The sequence below is a fragment of the Drosophila serrata genome, unplaced genomic scaffold (genome assembly GCF_035046125.1).
Source record: "Drosophila serrata isolate PLE 108 unplaced genomic scaffold, ASM3504612v1 contig_50, whole genome shotgun sequence".
NCBI classification, from domain to species: domain Eukaryota; kingdom Metazoa; phylum Arthropoda; class Insecta; order Diptera; family Drosophilidae; genus Drosophila; species Drosophila serrata.
This window is the reverse complement of record NW_028256948.1, coordinates 34,819-58,067: the sequence shown is the minus strand read 5'-3', so window position 1 is coordinate 58,067 and position 23,249 is coordinate 34,819. Positions and strand designations below refer to the sequence as shown.

At 36.5% G+C, this 23,249-nt stretch overlaps 1 protein-coding gene and 1 long non-coding RNA gene across 2 annotated transcripts in view; both read right to left on the bottom strand.

Annotated features, from left to right (window-relative positions):
- Positions 1-303: 303 nt before the first annotated feature.
- Positions 304-23,249, bottom strand: part of LOC110185349 (ubiquitin-conjugating enzyme E2G 1) — a 40,806-nt gene continuing 17,860 nt past the window's right edge. The window contains exons 2-3 of the mRNA XM_020954126.2: positions 13,734-13,836; positions 304-726 (exon numbers count right to left, since the gene is read on the bottom strand). Of these exons, the coding sequence (XP_020809785.1) occupies positions 369-726; positions 13,734-13,836 (461 nt within the window). The 3' untranslated portion in view covers positions 304-368. The remainder of the gene's footprint in view (positions 727-13,733; positions 13,837-23,249) is intronic.
- LOC147644957 (uncharacterized) lies at positions 11,154-13,391 on the bottom strand. Its single transcript, XR_015272566.1, has 2 exons — positions 13,280-13,391; positions 11,154-13,213 (listed from the first exon to the last, which is right to left on the bottom strand). It is a non-coding gene; the product is annotated as an uncharacterized LOC147644957 (long non-coding RNA).

The following is a 23,249-nucleotide window of genomic DNA, read 5'->3' as shown; positions in this document are numbered from 1 at the left end:
CTTTCCATTTCTACGCAAAGTAGTCTCTCACTTTGGAGCTGTCTGAATTTATATTAATCTAGAATTTGGATTTTCATTTTTTGAAAATTGACATATGTACACACGATTGTTAAACATAGAGGTGAGATATAAACTTCGGCGTTGCGTTAATCTTTCTTTCTTGCATAGTTTTAAGCGTTTTGATGTGTCTTGAACAAGACCAACCAGAATTGACATTTTTTATTATTTACCTGATCCTTATCACTTTTCTTTACAAATTTCTCAAATTTAGTTCACTCTGCAAAATTCAAAATTCGGTTATAATTTCAGTTAATTCTTTAATGTATAAAATGTTTAATATAAATATACAAATGTAGGGCCAATATGCTTCACGAACATTCTTCTTGACTTTTTCGAACACAACGAGCAACTTTACGTTTAAAGTCGGTGTACGATTCTCTCCATTCCTTGGCGGCATCTACATTTGCTGGAGACTCATCATTAGGGTCAGCCAACATAGATATCACCGATATCAAAATAGTTTCCACTGTATGCACAGGTAGCCAGCGCTCCGATGCTTTTTCATAGCCCCACTTATCATCTCCGGGCTCATGCAGAATAGAAATACAGACATCTCCGTTTTTTTCTATATTTGGGTGCCAAATTTCTGTGACGAACTTCATCCTTGGAGGGCGCAACGGATATTCTTTAGGAAAGTAAAGATGGGCCTTAAAAAATCCGCCTTCGCTGTAGGTAAAAAACAATGGATTATTAGTTAAGGTACTGTAATCAAAATAATGCAATAATAATAACTGCAATATTTAAAAAAATGTATTTTACAATTATAAATGATAAATTTTTAAATTATGTAAACCAAATTGAACTTAATTTTTTAGATCTTCATTGTGTCAATCCAGTTTTTCGACTAGTCCCGACGAAATTACTGGCTGTGTGCTAAGGTACTGTGCCGACGCCCTGACCTATCCCCTTTTGAAATTGTTTCCCTCATCCTTAGAAACCTCCCAATTTCCCCATATTTGGAAGAAATCGTTTATTGTCTACAAAAAACGTAGGAAATCGGATGCGAACAATTATAGAGGAAAATCGGAAATAGAGTTATCGGTTACCTCAAACTTTTCGAAAACTTTCTTACTCTTCATTTGCATCGCCTTTTTCGGTCAGTTATTTTTCCATGTCAACATGGTTTTATTAAGCGAAGATCAACAACAACAAATCTATTAGAGCTCTATTCCTATATTATAAAAGGCTTCCATTAACATTTTTATGCAGATGTAATCCATACTGATTTTACTACTACTTTGACTTTGTTAACCATTCTCTCCTCGTAAGAAAACTCGATTTAATGGGTTTTCTAAGTGATCTTAATTGGATCTTATGATATCTGAATGGCAGGACGAAAACGGTTCTCTTTAAGAATAATTTATCTAATGTTCTAAGGGTTACTTCTAGCGTCCAGCAAGTAAGCCTTTTGGGACTCTTTTTGTTTACAGTTGTATAAATGACCTGCCCAAAGTCTTGACTGACGTCAAACTTTGCGTGCAATACAAGGACGTCGCCTGCCAGTCGGATTTACAAACAGATATTAATTATTTTCAAACATGGTGCCGTGTAAACTTATTAAATTAAAACGGCTCTAAACGAAAGCTAATGACATTCTCACGTGTCGTTCCTAAGCTTACTAATTACACAGTAAACTGCTGCTCTTTGGAAAGAATTAATTTAGTTGATGATTTGTGCGTCCGTTTGGACCCAAAACTTTATTGATCATATTTCGTCTATGGTGAATAGAGGTAGGGGTGTGCTTGGATTTATTTAACGGTGGTAAAGGAATTTAATGACCCCTAAATCCTTATATACCTATTTAGTTCGTCCTATCTTACAATATGGATGCTGCGTTTGGAGTCCTCAGTACTGCGTCCATAGTGAACGCATTGAGTCGGTTCAAAAGAACTTTTTACTTTTCGCTCTACGCGGTGTAAATTGGGATGTAAACCAAAGATTACCATCTTACACTAATAGACTCCTCCTACTTAACTTACCATCCTTAACCAACCGTAGAACTATGCTTGTCAGTACCTTCATCCATAATCACATTCATGGTGACGTGGAAAGTGCTGAATTGTTGAGTCAGCTCAATTTCCATGAACCAAGTAGAAATACTATATCCTATATTCATTTATTGTTGCACCACTGTAGAACCGCTTTTGAATTGCATGAATCTTTTAGAGTGTTGTGTGCAAATTATAATGATTTGTACACATTAATCTCTAACTTTTATAGCCTTCCAAAACTACAATTTTTAATTCTAACCCACTTAGTAGAAATGTAAACAAGCAATTTGGCAGCAAGCCAGTAGATAATTTCCTATTTCTATTTTTCTATTTCTATTTTTCCTATCGCGCCTTCTAAATCTTAACCCAACAGCCACGTGCCTGGTTTAATACGGGCCACTTGTATGTACTATAACTTTCATGTTTTTGATTCGATTTCAATTTTTCTTTTTGTTCTTTTTATAGCAAAACTTTAACTTTCAATTTTTATAAACAGAATTTTAAAAAAATTAACTTCTTATTTTTAAGCGAATTTTTCGCTTAACTCCTCTCATCAGGTTCTGCACACCCTCCTTGGTGACCTTGCCGGCTGCACGCATCCAGTTTTTTTTCATTTCTTTGTTATTTTGGGAGAGACTACCATTTTTTATTAAATTTCGCTTAACGATGGCCCAATATCTCTCAATGGGTCGCAGCTCTGGGCAATTTGGTGGGTTCTCCTCTTTTGAAACAAACTTGATGTTCTCCGCCTCAAGGAGCGCCAATGTTGACCGGGCATAGTGCGCTGACGCTAAGTCTGGCCAAAATATTGTCGACACGTTGTGCTTTCTATAAAACGGTATTAAACGTTTTTTAATGCACTCTTTTTGGTAAACCTCTGCGTTTATTGTGCCATTTGTGAAAAATGGGCTGGTTTTTAGGCCACATGTGCAAATTGCCTGCCATATCAGGACTTTCTCCCCAAATTTGTCCATTTCTATTTTGGTGTCCGAGTCGCTAATTGTTTCACCTTTGGCTTTTGTGTAAAATTGGGGGCCTGGTAATGTTTTTGAGTCCAATTTTACATATGTTTCGCCGTCCATTACGACGCATTCCACTGCATCAGTGAGCAAGCGATCATAAAGCTTGCGTACTCTCGTTTTGCCGACTTCTCGTTGGCGCAAACTTTTTTTGGCACTTTTTGTTTTTTATAAGTCTTTAGGCCATGCCGTTGTTTTATGCGCTGCACCATACTTACACTCGTTCGCGCTTTTTTGGCCAAATCTCGAACTAACGTCGTGGGATTTTTCTCAATTAAAGCTAGCACCTTCTTATCGACGCTGGCATCCCTTGGACCTTTTTTTCTGCCAGTTTTTGGCAAATCTTTTAGAGAACATGTCTTCCCAAATTTGATAATAATATTCTTAACACTATTAACGCTTACTTTATAGCGTTTGGCTAAGTTTCGGTACGAAACACCGTTTTCTGTGCAGTAATTGTGCACAATTTTTTGACGGACGTGTTCTTCAATACGAGGCATTGCGAAATGTGCAAAACAAATAGTGAAAAGAGAACATGCAAACAACGCAGAATTAATAGAGCTTTCTAACGGTGCACCGCATGGCATGATCGAAACCTCCCACTGAGAGATTTTCACAATTGAAAGTGTGCAGTTTCTTTTCGGTACATTCCTTATAAATGTAAAATGTAAACAATAAGGGTCCCAAATGGCTTCCTTGCGGGACGCCAGATGTAACCCTTAGAACATTGGATAAATTATTCTTAAAGAGGACCTTTTGCGTCCTGCCATTCAAATAACTTGAGATCCAATTAAGAAGATCACTTGGAAAACCCATTGAATCGAGTTTTCTAACGAGAAGAGAATGGTTAACAGAGTCAAATGCTTTACTGAAATCAGTATAGATTACATCTGTCTGACAATTATTATGGAAGCCCTTTATAATATAGAAAGAGAGCTCCAAAAGATTTGTTGTTGTTGATCTTCGCTTAATAAAACCATGTAGACATGGAGAAATAACTGATCTACAAAGGTGCTGTAAGTGAGGGGTGATAATGTTTTCGAATAATTTAGGGATGGCCGACAACTTTGAGATTCCTCTATAATTGCAGGCATCCAATTTACTACCTTTTTTGTGGAGAGGAATAATAAACGATTCCTTCCAAATAATGGGAAAATGGGAGGTTTCTAGGGAAAAGGTAAACAATTTCAGAATAGCGATAGCACAGGGCGTCGGCGCTATACCTAAGCACACAGCCAGGAATTCCATCCGGACCTGCCGAATAAACTGGCTTGACACGATGAAGATCTAAAAGGAGAGAGCTTTCGTTTAGGCTAGGACAGAAAATTAAGTTTGATTTGGGTATGTCGTAGGAATAGGTCTGGTGTAGATACGAAGAGCTAGAATAGGTTTTTGAAAAAACTGCGAAAATAGGTCGGCTATTGCCTGATCATTATTTGCATTAGTATTTTCAAATGAAAGCGAGGAAGGATTTGTTTTAGGCTTACGTTTAGTGTTAACGAAATTATAAAACTGTTTTGGGTCCTGTGAGAACTGGGCCCTACAACGAATTAAATAGTTTTTATAACACTGCGCGTTCAGCACGGTAAAGTTTGACCGAGCTGATAAATAAGATGAAAGGGCAGATTGAGAACCGGTGATTTTAAATTTAGCATACAGTCTAGATTTTTTATTTTTAAGTCGGCTCAACTCTTTAGTAAACCACGGCGGTTTATTTGAGCTTGGCGGATAATATAACGGAACACATTCAGTAAAAAATGAATTTATGGTACTGTAAAAAATATCCACGGCAACTGCCATGTCAGTGCACATGTAGAGATCAGACCAATTGAACTCGTTTATAAAATTATTCAGCAGTTTAAAGTCCGTCTTGCGAAAACTTAGGACTTTATTGGCTGGACGGTCGGAAATATTCTGTACGTCACACCCAATATCAAGAGCCACATCGAAAGTTGGATGATAAGGATCTTCGGGCTGCGTCAGAGGCGCCTCCCTTACAAAACTGACTCTCGCTGGATCAGAGACGAAGCAAAGATCGAGCAAGCGCTGTAAGGAATTTCGCACATGGTTGACTTGAGACAGCGAAATGTCGAACAAGCCAGCGATAAAGTCATGTTGTGTAGGTGTATGAAGAGTATTGGTGGAATTATTTGAGCACCAAATAGCACCAGGGATATTAAAATCTCCTAGGAAAACCAACTGGTCTCTATCCAAAAGTCTACTGGAAACCATCTGAATAGCGGAAAGGTGATTCCAATAAATAGGAAGTTCCGACAGTGGAGGTATGTAGGAACAGGTAATAAAAATTGAGCTACCTTTGATAGATAGCTTCACACAGAGGAATTCAACATCGTTGCATTCCTCGAAGGTTAATAATTCTGACGTGAGTGAGGAGTCCACCGCTATAAGAACTCCACCCCCGCGTCTGATAGGGCGATCTAGCCGATATACCGTGAACACAGCTGGTAAAACTTCGGAGCTCAGAATCTCCGGCTTTAACCAGGTTTCTGTGAGCACAATAACCTGAGATGCAAACGAAAGACTATCAGAATACAAGTTAGGAAGCTTACTACGTAAGCCTCTTGCATTCTGATAGGAAATACCTAAGGAGTAGGTTAGGTTTGTGGGTCGGGATTGGAAGACGTAGAAGGCGCAGTGGTAACATCAGGCCTGGGAAGAGTTATTCCTACAGGCCGCCTTTTCTTTTTCTTCGCCTCGAACTCCTTAACAACTATGTACTCTGGCCAGAAGTTGGGAGAGCAAATAGTGTTAAAGAGCTCGTTAGGGACATTTATTTTGAAAGATGAAATGTCCCTTGCGTAAGAAAATTTGAACTTTTCCACCTTTCAATATTTGCGACACCCCAGGGGATAAAACAGAAATTACCGGCGGTACGGGCACTCCCGGTGCACATTCGGATACCGAATCTTTCCTAGAGCTCGATCTCAGCACTCTTGGAATTATTGCTGAGGTCGAGGGCTGTGCCGTGGGAGGCTGCTGCTGAGAGCCCGTTGCAGGTAGTTGGGGTCCGTCTACATGCTGCCCACCAATAGCAGTTTTTTTGCGCCTAGGAGACTCATTTAATAGCGTAAGACTATTAAATTGGGTGTCCAGCGCCAAGAACATATCAAGAGTTTTAAGAAAACTCGTTAAAATGCCCTTAAAACCTCTTTTGGTTTGCCGCATGAAAGACGTCATTTCCCTTTCTACATCGCGACAGGCCTCACAACAGTAACGCAGGCCGATGTTTTTTCTTATATCGTCCACCGTCCGACCTGCAACTCCAATACACTTGGCGTGAATGACGTTGTCGCACAGCCAGCAGCCGATTGTAACGTAACCTGCAGCAATTGCCTTTTTGCAGGATTAGATAAGAAGTGCAGCGGCACAGCTAAAGCGAGAGAGTGGAAGAGCGTGGGAGATAAGTAGATAAATCGTTTAGCTGTTGCGACGGCGCAAACAAAAGCTAGACGAAGAAGGCACAAAAGGGAATGCAAAATATGCAAAAGCTAACACTAGCAGCACAACTAAATTGGAAAATAAAGCCAATTATGTACACAAATTAGAATAGCTGCATGCACACGCGAAGTGAACGGGAAGTTATAAACACAAATTAGAAAATTTAAGTTAACCCCGGTGGTTAGAATCAATCTTTAATACAAAACGAGAGCGCAAGAAAAAAAAACGTCCGTTCACTTGGAAAGATGAAATGAATTTACATTCACAGATTTGCATTTTTCCTTTACATAAATCGATCGTTTGTTTGGCACCTATATGATATAGTCGTCTGATTTACATGAAATTTGACACAAAATTTGAGACTAATATAAAATGGCTATATCTCAAACTTGATGAAAATCTGTTGAAAGCTGAAAAATTTATAATTTTTAATTGTATTAATTTCTGGATCGTTCCTATGGCAGCTATATGATATAGTAGTCCGATTTTCATAAAATTGTATGCAAAATTGTAGAGTATAGTAAAATGGCTATATCTCAAATTTGATCCAATTCTATTGAAAACTGAAAAAGTTAAATTTTTTTTTGTAAAAATTGTTCGATCATTCCTATGACAGCTATATGATATAGTCATCCGTCCAACATATATACGAGTGAGAGTAAATAGAAGGGTAACTACAAAGTTTCATTCAGATAGCTTCAAAACTGAGAGACTAGTTCGCATATAAACGGACAGACGGACAGACTGACAGAGGGACAGATGGACATGGCTGGATCGCCTCGGCTGTTGATCCTGATCAAGAATATATATACTTTATATGGTCGGAGGTGCCTCCTTCACTCCGTTGCAAACTTCTGGCTGAAATTATAATACCCAGCAAGGGTATAAAGATAACTTAGATTGTTACAGTATTTTTCTTTCCATTTGACCCGAATTTATTATGTTAAAAACCAGTCTACTCTGAAAAATTTTATTGGCAACCCATGCCAATATCATTCATATTCGTAATCAGCATCAACACCCAAGCCTATCAACCTGTTTGTATTAAACCCTATTTACAGCGCTAGTTTAAGTAAAAGCTCTGTTCGTTTAAATATTTATTGTGTTGCGAGGTTATGTACATATAAATATATTGGTTCTAAAACAATTTGATTATATGGAGAATATAGTATATGCTTAAAATCGAGGGTAAGCGAGTTATACACTTCCGTATAAAATTATCTTCTATTTCAACTTGCATACTGGTAAGTTTTTATAGGTTATAGGTTCTTTCATGAAGGTTCATACATTTTTCTATTCACTATTCATATATTGCAATTAGATCATTAATAATTAATAAAATATAAATTTTATATATTTATGTTGAAAAACAAAGAAGTAATGTCTACATTCATATTTTTTCCCCTAAAAGTATTAAAATTACAGTTTTATATTCACAGCTTTGCATCTTCCATTATTCGGCACGACCAACCAGGATCAAGTGACTAACTATCCGACGAATTGTTTAAGTTTTGAACTCGCTTAATGTGCCAGGAACTCCGCCGCATAATTTACAGCTGAAGGTTGGCTTAGTCATAATCATACTGCGGAATCTAAATCATCCGAAATGATGTAATGGTATGCGGTTGTCCGTTAAGAAACCAAATTATAATGTAATTCAAGCAACTTCATCAACGGCAAATTCAAAGGAGAGGAAGTCAATAATTCCAAATGATCTTCCAATACGATTTAAGCGGATTAAAATCCCAGTTCTGTCGGCTTCTGCGATGACAATCAATTAATCGCAAGGCCAATTGTTGAAAGTTTGAACTTTGAATATCTCAGTCTTTTCGCATGGTCAGTTGTACGAAGCATATTCCCGCATTGGAAAGTCGTTTTCTCTGTTTATTTTTGCACCTGAACATCAATCCAAAAATATAATTTATCGCCCCAACTTATGGGATTCAAATAAATTAGAAAAAAATTCGAATTATCTGTGTTTTATTATCACTCTGGGGTTATACAAAACAATAATTAGGGGCGAGACAAAGTTCGCCGGGTCTGTTTGTTATACATATAATCAAAGAAATGTAGTCAGATATATTATGTATATTTAATCCTTTTAATTCAACTAGGATCTATTCATCTGCATAAGCTGTAAAATCAGACATAATTTTTATTTTACGATCAAAATGTAAACAAACTGGTACTGAAAATACTATAAATTTAACAGCTGATTTTCATCAAATTAGCCATTTTATATTAGTCTTAAATTTTGCGTCAAATTTCATGAAAATCCGACGACTATATCATAAAGGTGCCATACAAACGATTGTTTGATGTAGAGGAAAAATGCAAATCTGCGAATGTAAAATTACAAATATATGTTAATATGCATAGGTGAATGAAATGAAAGCAGGTATTACTTCATTGTTTTTTAACACAAATAAATATAAATAAATTTAATGAAGATTTTACAACACTGCCACCAGAACAGCTGACTACAATTGAAAATAATTTCTTGTTTGTCGTGGCCACGAATGCTTTTTCCTTAAACAACAATTGATCAGACCCTTATTAGTAAAACTTTTACAATGCAAAACCTTTTTTAAAAGCAGACAGTTGAAACTATTTGGGAATAAAAGGGGACCTAAGAAAAATACGTCGTCTGATTTAAAAAAAAAAAATAAGCTAAAATTCCTTAATAATTAAAAAAGTTGACAAAATGGGAAAATCAGAATCAGAACATAACAGTCTCGATATATACTAATAAGAATAGAATCTGCTACATTTATTCAGATACTTTCTAAACTGATTGTTTGCGTAGAAGCGGACGAGCGGAAACGTTTTTTAAATGGTTTTATTTAGCTCACCCCGTTTGTTTTATTTATTCTTGGGTCAAATTTAGTAATTCAAATTTCACCCTCTTCCTGTCAACCGATTAATCTGAAAATTTGTATACACTTTGGATTTTGGTGACAATACAATTATGTTTATTCATTATCATTATAAATTCAAGATGGCCGCCGCTACAAAATGGCGGATAACTTAGGTTTTATCAATCCCATCAACATGGGTATCAAATGAAAGGTCTCAACAAGTAGAATACAATTTACTATGCAAAATTGAAATCTATGATGGCCGCCGCTACCAAATGGCTGATATCAATTGTTTATCAATCCCACCAATATGGGTATCAAATACATACAAGGGCTTGACAAGAAGAATACAGTGCACTATACAACCTCAATATTTAAGATGGGCGCAGCCACTAAATGGCGTATAATAATAAGATTTAAATTTAGAAATTGAATCTGTAATTTAGGTATCTGATTAATCCAGCCTAAATCCACCAGCCAAGTCAAAATTTTGTATCGTGTTGAGGACTGTGTGGCGTTAGGATGGCTAAATATGATACGTCGTTAGCGGTACACCAGCCAAGTTAAGGTGAAGGGTTAAAACGCGCTGAGAAATGTATGGCATTAGGGTGGATAAAAAAACTAAAAACTAGAAAATAAAAATAGGTAAAAAACTTTTTAAGTTAAACAGTTTTATGTTAAACATACATTGCAATGTTTAAGATAAATATACTAAAAGCCAAAAAATAATAAAATAGATACAGTCGTGGGAATTATAAACATATGCATAGACTAGACTAAAATAAAACCGTGGGACACATCAATTGTCTACAAATTATCGACTTGATGTGCGATAGAAGAATCGTTAATCGAAATTACTTACTATTTTCTGGCTCATGGAAATTCCAATAATTATACACTCCATGTAAATAAAATATATGTCTCAACTAGTTTATCGTTGAACATTCACACTGCTGGCTGGCGAGGAATCGTTTCACTGTATTTAATCGACAAAACATATGGTAAAAGTACTACTCGCTCACCACTATGAAACCCTAAAACTCGCTTATAATCGAGCTTGCTAGTTTGTTTCCACAGTTTAGCCCTACTTATCACACATCCATCGTTGTCGGTTGAACAACTGCCTAATTATAGTGTAACATTACAAAACAATGATTTTAATCAACGATTGAAGACATTGTAAAAAGTTTTTTTTACCTATTTTTATTTTCTCTGAGTTTTAATCTTTCTTAGGCAGAACCTCAAAAAGTCGGAATAATTAAAATTTTTTTCTGTTTGTTTCTGGGTGCATTTTTAACTGACATCACGAGTTATATTTAAAGCTCCGGATTCAAACACCGAAACAGAGACAATGTTATTAAGAATTTATGGATTCCAAAGAAAAATTGGTGTTTTGGAAATTAGTTAAAAAATAAATTTTGTATTATTTCCCCACTTGCCAAGAACTTGTAGAAGAATATCCCACATTACGTTTCTCAGTATTATGTGAGATAAAGACGGAATTGTTTGATCAGCGTTTTACAAATTGAAGATATTATAAAAATTTTATATTTTATTTTCAAGCTGACTTTCATCTTGATCGACTTGGCTGTTACAGTTATTTTTAAAGACAACCTTTTTTTTATGTCGGAGCAAAAATTAAAACCGAACGAACGTACAGGGTGCGCCATCTCGAGCTTCGGTATGAAAATTTTTAATAACTTTGAAAAAAAAAAAAAAAAATTCATGGATAATATTTCTTGTTTATTTAGATTGATTCTTTACTATTTATTTGAGTTAGTTTTTGAACACAATATCGACTAAGTGATTACCTTTGTTCTTGATGGCAAAAAGTGTCAATTTTCGAGCATTTTCCATGACTTTCTCGAGCACATCGGGCGATATATTGGCCATTTTGGTGCGACTCTCCTTGAGCTCTGTGATGATCTTGGGCTTGCTTATGTATACTTTGCTTTTTGGATAGCCCCACAAAAAGAAATCCGGCGGGGTTAAATCAGGCGAACGAGGCGGCCAGTCGATATCGCCTCTTTTTGACACAACGCGTACAGGGAATTGTCGCTGTAAAAACACCATGGTTTCGTTTGCTGTGTGACATGGGGCCCCGTTCTACTGAAACCAGACGTTTTCTAGACCCGTTCGACGTATCTCCGGGCACACAATGTACGCCAGCATCCACCGATATCGCTTGCCGTCGAAAGTTTCGCCATTTTTTGAAGAAGTAAGGGCCGATGATGGTTGAGGCACAAATACTCGCCCAAACTGTCACTCTCTTGTTGTGTAATGGTTCCTCATGAATGACGATAGGATTCTCAGTGCCCCAAATGCGGCAGTTCTGTTTATTGACGCCACCAGACAGGATGAAATGCGCTTCGTCGGTCATCAAAATTTCACGACAAAAATTTGGCTTTCGAGAATCTGGGCTACTTTTAGGGCGTATGCCAACCGCCGCGACTTGTTTTCGGTCAACAATCGTTGGGTTATCTGTATTTTTTACGGGAACATTCCCAAATTCTCAAACATCCTTCGGATGTGTGGCCTACCGTTCGCCACTGAACCGTGTTCATAAAAATTCTCAGCCAAATGAAAGGAAGGAGGCGCTTTTTTGCCTCTGTACTTTCGTCGATACGCACGCTGCGTTTTCACTATTAAACGCCCATTTTCGATAAACAAAGTCATCTCTTCAATACGTTCTTACGTACCTACACAAGCCAATCGTTTCACAAACGTCAAAGCTATTCAGTGTTTCTATTCCGAAGCTCGAGATGGCTCACCCTATACAAGTGACCACGCAAAAATCAGAAATTCCACAGACTTCCAAAAATTGGCCTTCGGATTGATTGTCATAGCAATAGCCGACCGAACTGGGAACTTAATTCGCCTAAATCATAAATGAAAGATAATTTGGAATTATTGACTTCCTTTCCTTTGAATCTGCCCTTGATGATTGTTGCTTGAATTACATTATTATTTGCCTTCTTGACGGACAACGGCGTACCATTGCACAACCTTGTACCATTGTACAATTACAATTGTGACTGAGCCAACCTTCAGCAGTAAATTATGCGGCGGAATTCCTGGCACATTAAGCAAGTCAAAAAATTCAAAAATTCGTCGGATAGTTAGTTGCTTCATCCTCGTTGGTCAGCCCGTCGACGGATTTGTATGAATGAAGTTCTCCAGCGAATAATGGGCATCCTTATTCTTCGTTGCTAGTAGTAGCTAATACGATTTAGATTGTTATAATTTTGGGAAACGGCGGGGAAAACTTTCTTTCCCGCGAATGATATCATTCCAGTCAAAGCATCAAAAGGAATATTGCCATTGCCAGCTTCAACATTTGTTTTGAGAATTCAGCAGCAAAGGAGTCTTTCTGTAAAGTGACTCATGTTCGTGGGCAAATTTAATTTCTTGACTTGACACCACAAAGAGGACGATTTAACCTCATCGGCCGCCGTAGATTTTGGGATTAAGGAAGGTGTTTTACAAAAATCTCCGGATAAAATTTCATCTATTCTGCAGTAGCTTTCCTGCAGGACGAACCTGTGAATATTGGGTCCGTCTCTATGCACTTTATTTACACGTTCATTTGTGTTTGATTATTACGAATATTGGTTTCGATGTGCAGCATATATTTATATAAATTTAAATTCAATTTATTTATTTAAATTTAATGTATATTTATTTTGTATTTTATTATTTATATAGAAATATATATATACAAATTATGTAAATTTTTGGGATTGTCACATGAGTTGAGAACGGTTTGAACGATTTGAACGCAATTTCTTTTCAATGGTTTAATATTTCCAGGCGAATGTTTTTGTTGCTAAAAAAAATGTTGGAAAATTTTCCTGAAAATTGTGTAGGGCCTCAACAGAGTTTGACAACTTACTGTTATACAAACATGGACACTGCTGGTTCGACTCGGCTGATCAAGAATAGAGGACATGATATAGGAGATATATATATTTATATACGTATTTATATTATGCTATATAATATATATATAAATATATAATATATATATATATATAAATATATAATATATATATATATATAAATATATAATATATATATATATATAAATATATAATATATATATATATATAAATATATAATATATATATATATATAAATATATAATATATATATATAATTATACTTGATCAGCTAATTATACTGATCAGAATAAAAGAGATGATATAAGAAAAAATATCTGACTGAAAGTATAATACCCTGCAAGGGTATAAAAATGTGTATATACTTTTAATAAATATGACTATTTTAAATAGGTCAATGGCGTAAGATTGTGGACCTGAATTAAAGTATTTAATGTGATAACTTACTAAAGTGTATCTGGGGGTCCTATTATTAAAACTTCCCAGCGAAATATATCATTTTCATCAATTAAGCCAGCTGAGAATCCTTCCACTGGATTCTTGTTCAGTTCTGAAACATAAAAATAAATTGAATGCATTATGTATGAAGAATTTCATTTCGTAAATATGTATTCTGGAGTATCAGATCAAGAGATCATTACTAATTAATACTATATAAAATATATATATTTATGTTAAAAACAGCGAAGTATGTTTCTGCTTGCTTTCGTTAGTCACCGACAGTTTTAAATTTACCCTTTTACATCACAGTAGTGCATTTTCATTTAAATTTAATGATTGTTTCTATAAGACATATAATACAGTCGTCTGATTTTCATAAAATTGTATTTCTAAATTCTGAAATTTTAATTATAATAATAAGTTAATTTTTTTTCTTGGATTTGATTTTTGATAATGAATGTTCCACTAGATTAAAATTTCTCGCGATGTTTCTACAATACTAGTACTTTGTGTACAGAGATTGGTTTTTTTTGGAGCGATGTATACTGCTTTAATTTTGTAATTTTAAACAAAAGAAAAAACTGGCATTGACACATTATGATTTCCTGATCGTTCCTATGGCAGTGAAAAAAGCTTTTAAATATAAGACGTCTTTTTTTTTAGTTGTATTCCAACTGAATTTATTTCTTTAAGTCTAAGAAAGGACTAGCTAACATTAAAATCACATAGTCTTATCTTAACTCAAAATGGTCCAACGCATTGGTCATATGTTCCCTAGACATGGTAAATAATCTTATGGGGGAGCGGAAATGCTTCATTGCACGATATTTCATATCTAAGAGGATACCTTTGCGACCGCTTTTTGGGATGAAAATTCTCAGATATGTATATCTTATGTTCAAGCGCTCTAACAAAAGTTGGACAGTATATTGCGGCTGCGGTTATTCGTGTTCATGTGGGAACATTGTTCCAAAGGGCTATTTTTTTGCTATTTTTAATTGCAAAAGTTAGTTCGAATAAATTGAACTTATTTTAAACTTTTCGCTTACAATGGCTTGAAATGCATTTTTTTTTTACTTTTTAACACAACGGTAAAGTGGACTGTATTTTTTTATAATTGTATCCTTTATTATTATACCCTTGCAGAGTATTATTATTTCAGTCAGAAGTTTACAGCGCAATGAAGGTCATCTGCATAAATGTTACAAGTGAGGAGTGAAAACTTAAAGGTCCCCCTATAGTTACTGGGAACCGATTTGCTACCTTTTTTGTGGAGACAAAAGATTCCTTCCAAATACGGGGAAATTCGGAGGACCCTAAGGATAAGGTAAACAACTTAAGAAGGGGATGACACATAGACTCAGCACAATACCTTAGCACGCAGCCTGGTATTTAATCGGGACCTGATGAATATACTGGCATAGTAAAAGAATATATCTGACTTGAAGTGGTTAAGGGAAAATATGTTGTTTTAAAGAACTCCGCAAAAATATCAGCGACCGCCTGATCATCGTGTGCGGTATTATTATTAAATGCAAGCGAGGAAAGATATAAATTGGGTTTACGCTTAATGTTAAAGTATAAAAACTTAAAGTATAAAACTGTTTTTAGTCCTGCGCAAAACTGAACCCTACAACAAGTCAAATAATTTGTATAACACTTAGCATTAACGGTAAAGTTCGACCGAGCGCTTAGATAACTAGAGAGAACAGTGTGGGAACCAGTGAGTTTAAATTTATTATAAAGTCTAGACTTTACATTTTTAGGCGTGCTAGCTCTTTGTTGAACCAAGGCGGTTTATTAAAGACCAACTGATATGCTGTTCTTTTTAATAAATTAGTATTTAAATCAACCCCTGATGTTTGTTTCTGAATTAGCTTATCAAGGTTGTTCTGGTTAGGTAATAAATTCTTCATATTTTCTTGTAACTGTTCTCTGTCATTTTCATCCATCATGCCAAATAAAATATGATACAATAAACACATAAATTCGAACGAGGCACGGTTGCTTCTGGATCTTGGCTGCATCATAAATAATTTGTTGTTTTCTTCTGGTTCCGATAAGTGACTTTGCTTATTATTTAAAACTATACTACATTTCTCTTTAAAGCTATGAAGCCTTTCGGAAACTTTTCTTATTTCTTTTATAGGCGCATTAACTTTTGTAATAATCTTAAAATATATTGCTGAAGTCTTATTGATCCTCTCTATTGAATAACTTGGTTTTACATTTTTTGGCAATGCGTTAGAAAATTGACAGCTCAATATAAACAATAAAATCGCCATGACAAACCCGATCTTGCACATTGCCGATATTGCTCTGCTTTTTCTTTTTGGCTCAGGGTAAGCTTCAGATTTGTCAACAGACTTTATTTCTTCCAAGGGACAAATTTTAGTTATGAGTCTTATGACAAATCCTTCCTGCACCTTTAAAACTTGGGCTGAAAAGTCCCGGTCCGCGCTAGTTTTATTGCAATCACCTTTTTTTTCAGTTAATAATAACTTTCAAACGACAGGTGTTTAAATTTTATGATATTCTATATTCATTAGTTTGTGCTATGAGTGACGCGGTTGTTATTTTCAAGACAATGGAGGGAAAAAAATTTTTTAATTAAAAAAAAATTTAAAAAAAACATGAAAGGAAGCCAACTTCGGCACGCCGAAGTTTATATACCCTTTCAGATAGAACTTCTATGACTTGGAATCCCAACAATATAAATTATATTTATTTGTGTTAAAAAACAATGAAGTAATACCTGCTTTCATTTCATTCACCTATACATATTATATTTGCAGTTTTACATTCGCAGATTTGCATTTTTCCTCTACATCAAACGATCGTTTGTATGGCACCTATATGATATAGTAGACCGATTTTCATAATATTTGACACAAAATTTAAGACATATAAAATGGCTATACCTCATATTTGATGAAAATCAGCTGAAAACTGAAAAAGTTATAAATTTAATTGTATCAATTTCTCGATCGTTCCTATGTGAGCTATATGATATAGTAGTCCGATTTTCATAAAATTTTATACAAAATTGTAGAGTATAGTAGAATGGCTACATCTCAAATTTGATCAAATTCTGTTGAAAACGGAAATTGTTATAATTTTTTTTGTAAAAATTATCCGATCATTCCTATGGCAGCTATATGATATAGTCGTCCGATCTGTCCCGTTCCGACATATGTATATTCGAGTGAGAGTATATAGAAGGCTAACTGCAATGTTTCATTTAGATAGCTTCAAAACTGAGAGACTAGTTTGCGTAGAAACGGACAGACGGACAGATGGACAGACGGACAGATGGACAGACGGACATGGCTAGATTGACTCGGCTGTTGATCCTGATCAAGAATATATATACTTTATATGGTCGGAGGTGCCTCCTTCATTGCGTTGCAAACTTCTGACTGAAATTATAATACCCTGCAAGAGTATAAATATCCACAAAATCGTTTTGAATCATATCATCTTTCCAAGTGAACGGACGTGTTTTTTTCTTGCGCTCTCGTTTTGTATAAAAGTTTCAATCTAACCACCGGGGTTAACTTAAATTTTCTAATTTGTGTTTATAACTTCCCGTTCACTTCGCGTGTGCATGCAGCTATCCTAATTTTGTGTATATAATTGGTTTTATTCTCCAATTTAGTTGTGCTGCTAGTGCTAGCTTTTGCATATTTTGAATTCCTTATTGTGCCTTCTTCGTCTAGCTTTTGTTTGCGCCGTCGCAACAGCTAAACGTTTCATCTATTTATCTCCCACGCTCTCCAACTCTCTCGCTTTAGTTGTGCCGCTGCACTTCTTATCTTATCTAATCTATTACGCTCTCCCGTTCTCCCGCTCTCGCTCTCGCTTCTTTCTTCAGAGCTCTGTTGTTTTTTTTTTCAATTGAAAGTACAGTGATAAGTCGTTATAATGTCCTCAAATATTGTCTGTTCCGTTAAAACCTGCAAAAAGGCAATTGCTGCAGGTGACCTTACAATCGGCTGCTGGCTGTGCAACAACGTCATGCACGCCAAGTGTATTGGGGTTGCAGCTCGGACGGTGGACGATGTAAGGAAAAACATCGGCCTGCGTTACTGTTGTGAGGCCTGTCGCGATGTAGAAAGGGAAATGACGACTTCCATGTGGCAAACCAAAAGCGGTTTTAAGGGCATTTTAACGAGTTTTCTTAAAACTCTTGATATGTTCTTGGCGCTGGACACCCAATTTAATAGCCTTACGCTATTAAATGAGTCTCCTAGGCGCAAAAAAACTGCTATTGGTGGGCAGCATGTAGACGGACCCCAACTACCTGCAACAGGCTCTCAGCAGCAGCCTCCCACGGCACAGCCCTCGACCTCAGCATTAATTCCAAGAGTGCTGAGATCGAGCGCTAGGAAAGATTCGGTATCCGAATGTGCACCGGGAGTGCCCGTACCGCCGGTAATTTCTGTTTTATCCCCTGGGGGGTCGCAAATATTGACCCCTCAAAGTCCCGTCCACACAAATATATCTGCCCAGGGTGTTAGGCCCGGAATACCGGCTCTCCCCTGACCAAACATCGGAAGATGTTCTCACCTTTATACAAGGCAAAACCAGAGCCGAAAAAATTAAGATAAAGGTGGAAAAGTTCAAATTTTCTTACGCAAGGGACATTTCATCTTTCAAAATAAATGTTCCTAACGAGCTCTTTAACACTATTTGCTCTCCCAACTTCTGGCCAGAGTACATAGTTGTTAAGGAGTTCGAGGCGAAGAAAAAGAAAAAGCGGCCTGTAGGAATAACTCTTCCCAGGCCTGATGTTACCACTGCGCCTTCTACGTCTTCCAATCCCGACCCAAAAAAATAACCTACTCCTTAGGTATTTCCTATCAGAATGCAAGAGGCTTACGTAGTAAGCTTCCTAACTTGTATTCTGATAGCCTTTCGTTTGCATCTCAGGTTATTGTGCTCACAGAAACCTGGCTAAAACCGGAGATTCTGAGCTCCGAAGTTTTTCCAGCTGTGTTCACGGTATATCGGCTAGATCGCCCTATCAGACGCGGGGGTGGAGTTCTTATAGCGGTGGACTCCTCACTCACGTCAGAATTATTAACCTTCGAGGAATGCAACGATGTTGAATTCCTCTGTGTGAAGCTATCTATCAAAGGTAGCTCAATTTTTATTACCTGTTCCTACATACCTCCACTGTCGGAACTTCCTATTTATTGGAATCACCTTCCCGCTATTCAGATGGTTTCCAGTAGACTTTTGGATAGAGACCAGTTGGTAGTTCTTGGAGATTTTAATATCCCTGGTGCTATTTGGTGCTCAAATAATTCCACCAATACTCTCAATACACCTACACAACATGACTTTATCGCTAGCTTGTTTGACATTTCGCTGTCTCAAGTCAACCATGTGCGAAATTCCATACAGCGCTTGCTTGATCTTTGCTTCGTCTCTGATCCTGCGAGAGTCAGTTTAGCAAGGGTGGCGCCTCTGACGCAGCCCGAAGATCCCTATCATCCAACTTTCGATGTGACTCTTGATATTGGGTGTGACGTACAGAATATTTCTGACCGTCCAGCCAATAAAGTCCTATGTTTTCGCAAAACGGACTTTGAACGGCTGAATAATTTTATAAACGAGGTCAATTGGTCCGATCTATACATGTGCACTGACATGGCAGTTGCCGTTGATATTTTTTACAGTGCCATGAATTCATTTTTTACTGAATGTGTTCCGTTATATTATCCGCCAAGCTCGAATAAACCGCCGTGGTTTACTAAAGAGTTGAGCCGACTTAAAAATAAAAAATCTAGACTGTATGCTAAATTTAAAATCACCGGTTCTCAATCTGCCCTTTCATTTTATTTATCAGCTCGGTCAAACTTTACCGTGCTGAACGCGCAGTGTTATAAAAACTATTTAACTCGTTGTAGGGCCCAGTTCTCACAGGACCCAAAACAGTTTTATAATTTCGTTAACACTAAACGTAAACCTATAACAAATCCTTCCTCGCTTTCATTTGAAAATACTACCGCAAATAATGATCAGGCAATAGCCGATCTATTTTCGCAGTTTTTTCAAACAACCTATTCTAGCTCTTCGTATATATACCAGACTTATTCCTAAGACATACCCAAATCGAACTTAATTTTCTGTCCTAGCCTAAACGAAAGCTCTCTCCTTTTAGATCTTCATCGTGTCAAGCCAGTTTATTCGCCAGGTCCCGACGGAATTCCTGGCTGTGTGCTCAGGTATTGTGCCGACGCCCTGTGCTATCGCCTTCTGAAATTGTTTACCTTGTCCTTAGAAACCTCCCACTTTCCCATTATTTGGAAGGAATCGTTTATTATTCCTCTCCACAAAAAAGGTAGCAAATTGGATGCCAGCAATTATAGAGGAATCTCTAAGTTGTCGGCCATCCCAAAATTATTTGAAAATATTATCACCCCTCATTTACAGCACCTTTGTAGATCGGTTATTTCTCCATGTCCATGGTTTTATTAAGCGAAGATCAACAACAACAAATCTTTTGGAGCTCTCTTCCTATATTATAAAGGGCTTCCATAATATTTGTCAGACAGATGTAATCTATACTGATTTCAGTAAAGCATTTGACTCTGTTAATCATTCTCTCCTCGTTAGAAAACTCGATTCAATGGGTTTTCCAAGTGATCTTCTTAATTGGATCTCTAGTTATTTGAATGGCAGGACGCAAAAGGTCCTCTTTAAGCATAATTTATCCAATATTCTAAGGGTTACATCTGGTGTCCCGCAAGGAAGCCATTTGGGACCCTTATTGTTTACATTGTTCATAAATGACCTGCCCAAAGTCTTGACTAACTCCAGAGTACTTTTGTACGCGGATGACGTCAAGCTTTGCGTGCAATACAATGACGTTGCCTGCCAGTCGGATTTACAAACAGATCTTAATAATTTTCAAACTTGGTGCCGTGTAAACTTATTAAACTTAAATGGCTCGAAATGCAAGCTAATGACATTCTCACGTGTCGCTCCTAAGCTTGCTACTTACACGCTGAACGGCTGCTCTTTGGAAAGAATTAATACAGTTGACGATTTGGGCGTCCGCTTGGACCCAAAACTTGACTTTATTGATCATATTTCGTCTATGGTGAATAGAGCCAGGGGTGTGCTTGGATTTATTAAACGGTGGTCGAAGGAATTCAATGACCCTATGTTACTAAATCCTTATATACTTCCTTAGTTCGCCCTATCCTAGAATATGGATGCTGCGTTTGGAGCCCTCAGTACGGCGTCCATAGTAAACGCATTGAGTCGGTTCAAAAGAACATTTTACTTTTCGCTCTACGCGGTTTTAATTGGGATGCAAACCAAAGATTACCTTCCTACTCTAGTAGACTCCTATTAATAAACTTGCCGTCCTTAGCCAATCGTAGAACGATGCTAGGGATAACCTTTATATTTAACCTTATCCATGGTGATGTGGAAAGTGCTGACTTGTTGAGTCAGCTTAATTTCCATGTACCATGTAGAACCACTAGATCCTATATCCCATTAGTGTTGCGCCACTGTAGGACCTCCTTTGAACTGCATGAACCTTTTAGAGTGTTATGTGCAATTTATAATGATTTGTACACACTAATCTCTAACGTAGATTCCCTTCCCAAATTAAAATCTTTAATACTAACACACTTAGTAAGCATGCAAGCTAACAATCTGGCAGCACGCCGGTAGTCAATTTTCCTCGTATTCTGTCCTATATTTTCCATCGCGCCTACTAACACCTAACCCAAACAGGCACGTGCCTGGTGTCATACGGGTCACTTGTATGTACTGACCTTAGTGCATCAACGTCCAAGAGAGAGAATGATCAAAAAGAAATATCAAAAGAATGTGTTGGATTTATTTTGAATGAGCATTTGACTATGAGAAAGTTCTTTTCAAAGTGAGTGCCGCGTTTGCTCACTTGCTCACCAAAAACAAGAACGTGTTGATGATTGGTGAACCTCGTCCAAAGCGCCCGAAAAGGTTATGACCTCGGTATTTTGGGATGTGCGTGGTGTAATATTCATCGACTATCTTGAGAAGGGACATACCAACAGTGAATATTATATAGCGTTATTAGAGCGTTTTACGGCCGAAATTGCAAAGAACCGACCGCATATGGCAAAGAAAAAGATGTTCTTCATTAAGATAACGCACCGTGTCACAAGTTAATCAAAACAATGGCAAAGCTATATCAATTGAACTTCGTAATGCTCCCAAATCCACCGTATTTTCTATTTTTGGATTTCGCAGACATGCTCACCCGTAAGAAATTTTACACGAATGAACAGTTATCACTTAAACTGCGGCCTATTTTGAGGCAACATATAAATCATTCTACAAAAGTGGTATTGAAACGTGAGAGCGGCGCTGGAATCATTTTGTTGCTCTTGATGAAGGTTACTTTGTTGAATAAAGCATATTTGAACCCAAAAACCGTTGTTGGGCCCGGGACTTTTCAACCCATGTGTTACTTTAGCCACTCGACCTTGTCATCATTCCCCTTATGACATTTTTCCACGATATCTAACGGCCATCTTGTTGGATGACAATTTTCACCTTTAAGGGGTTACATACAAATAGAGCGCAAAAAAAAGTGAATTTTTCAGAGAATTTTCTGAAGAAAGTTTTTAACTTATTGATCCAAATGTATACACATAATAGTGTAGTATCTTTTAACTGTATTTTAAGACTTGGAACTAGTAAAAATATTTGTTGGGAAAAGAGTTACAGCTAATCTCCGGAAGTTCCTCTTAAAAAAGACGTTTTGCGGTGACCACTATATGTCGGAACTGGATCATCCGAAATTAAAAAACCAAACAGATTTCGTTACAGTAATCAAATCTAGTAATGAATCGAAGGAAGAAGCAAAATAAATTTTTTTGACAAAATGGCAGTTTTGCAAAAAAGAAAATCGATTGGTAAATTTCTAAAAAAATATATTTAAGAAGGTCGTGTTAAAATTTGAGACTAATCGGGCTAGCCGTTTTCGAGAAATGTTGGTCACCGACTTTGAAAACACCATTTTGAGAAAAACACATTTAAAGTTTGGAATGCACTTTACATAGGAGCAATTTACATAGAGCACTCTGAAACACCTTTTCAAATTTACTTATAACTCAGAAAGTATTAGCCGGAACTAAATGAAACTTTTTGTGTATATTCTTAAATATATTTACATTAAGAATATAAATTAAAAAAAATCGATTTTTTTTAATTCTAACTGTATGTAACCCCTTAATCATGCAATTTAAGGGGTTGGACCACCCTGAAATTTTTTTTAAAATATTTTTTTTTTTTGCTTTTTACATTATTTTAATGGATATTACAGTCATTAGAAGTAAGCGCTGGAGGTATACCTTTTAATCGACTTTTGCGTTTTTTTTTTTTCAAAACTACGTTTTTTGATTTCTCAAAAACCACTCAACCGATTCTCTTTAAATTTCATACACTGCTTCTCTATCACATTCTCTATGGCATGACGTATGATTTTTATACTTAAATTACTTTATTGTT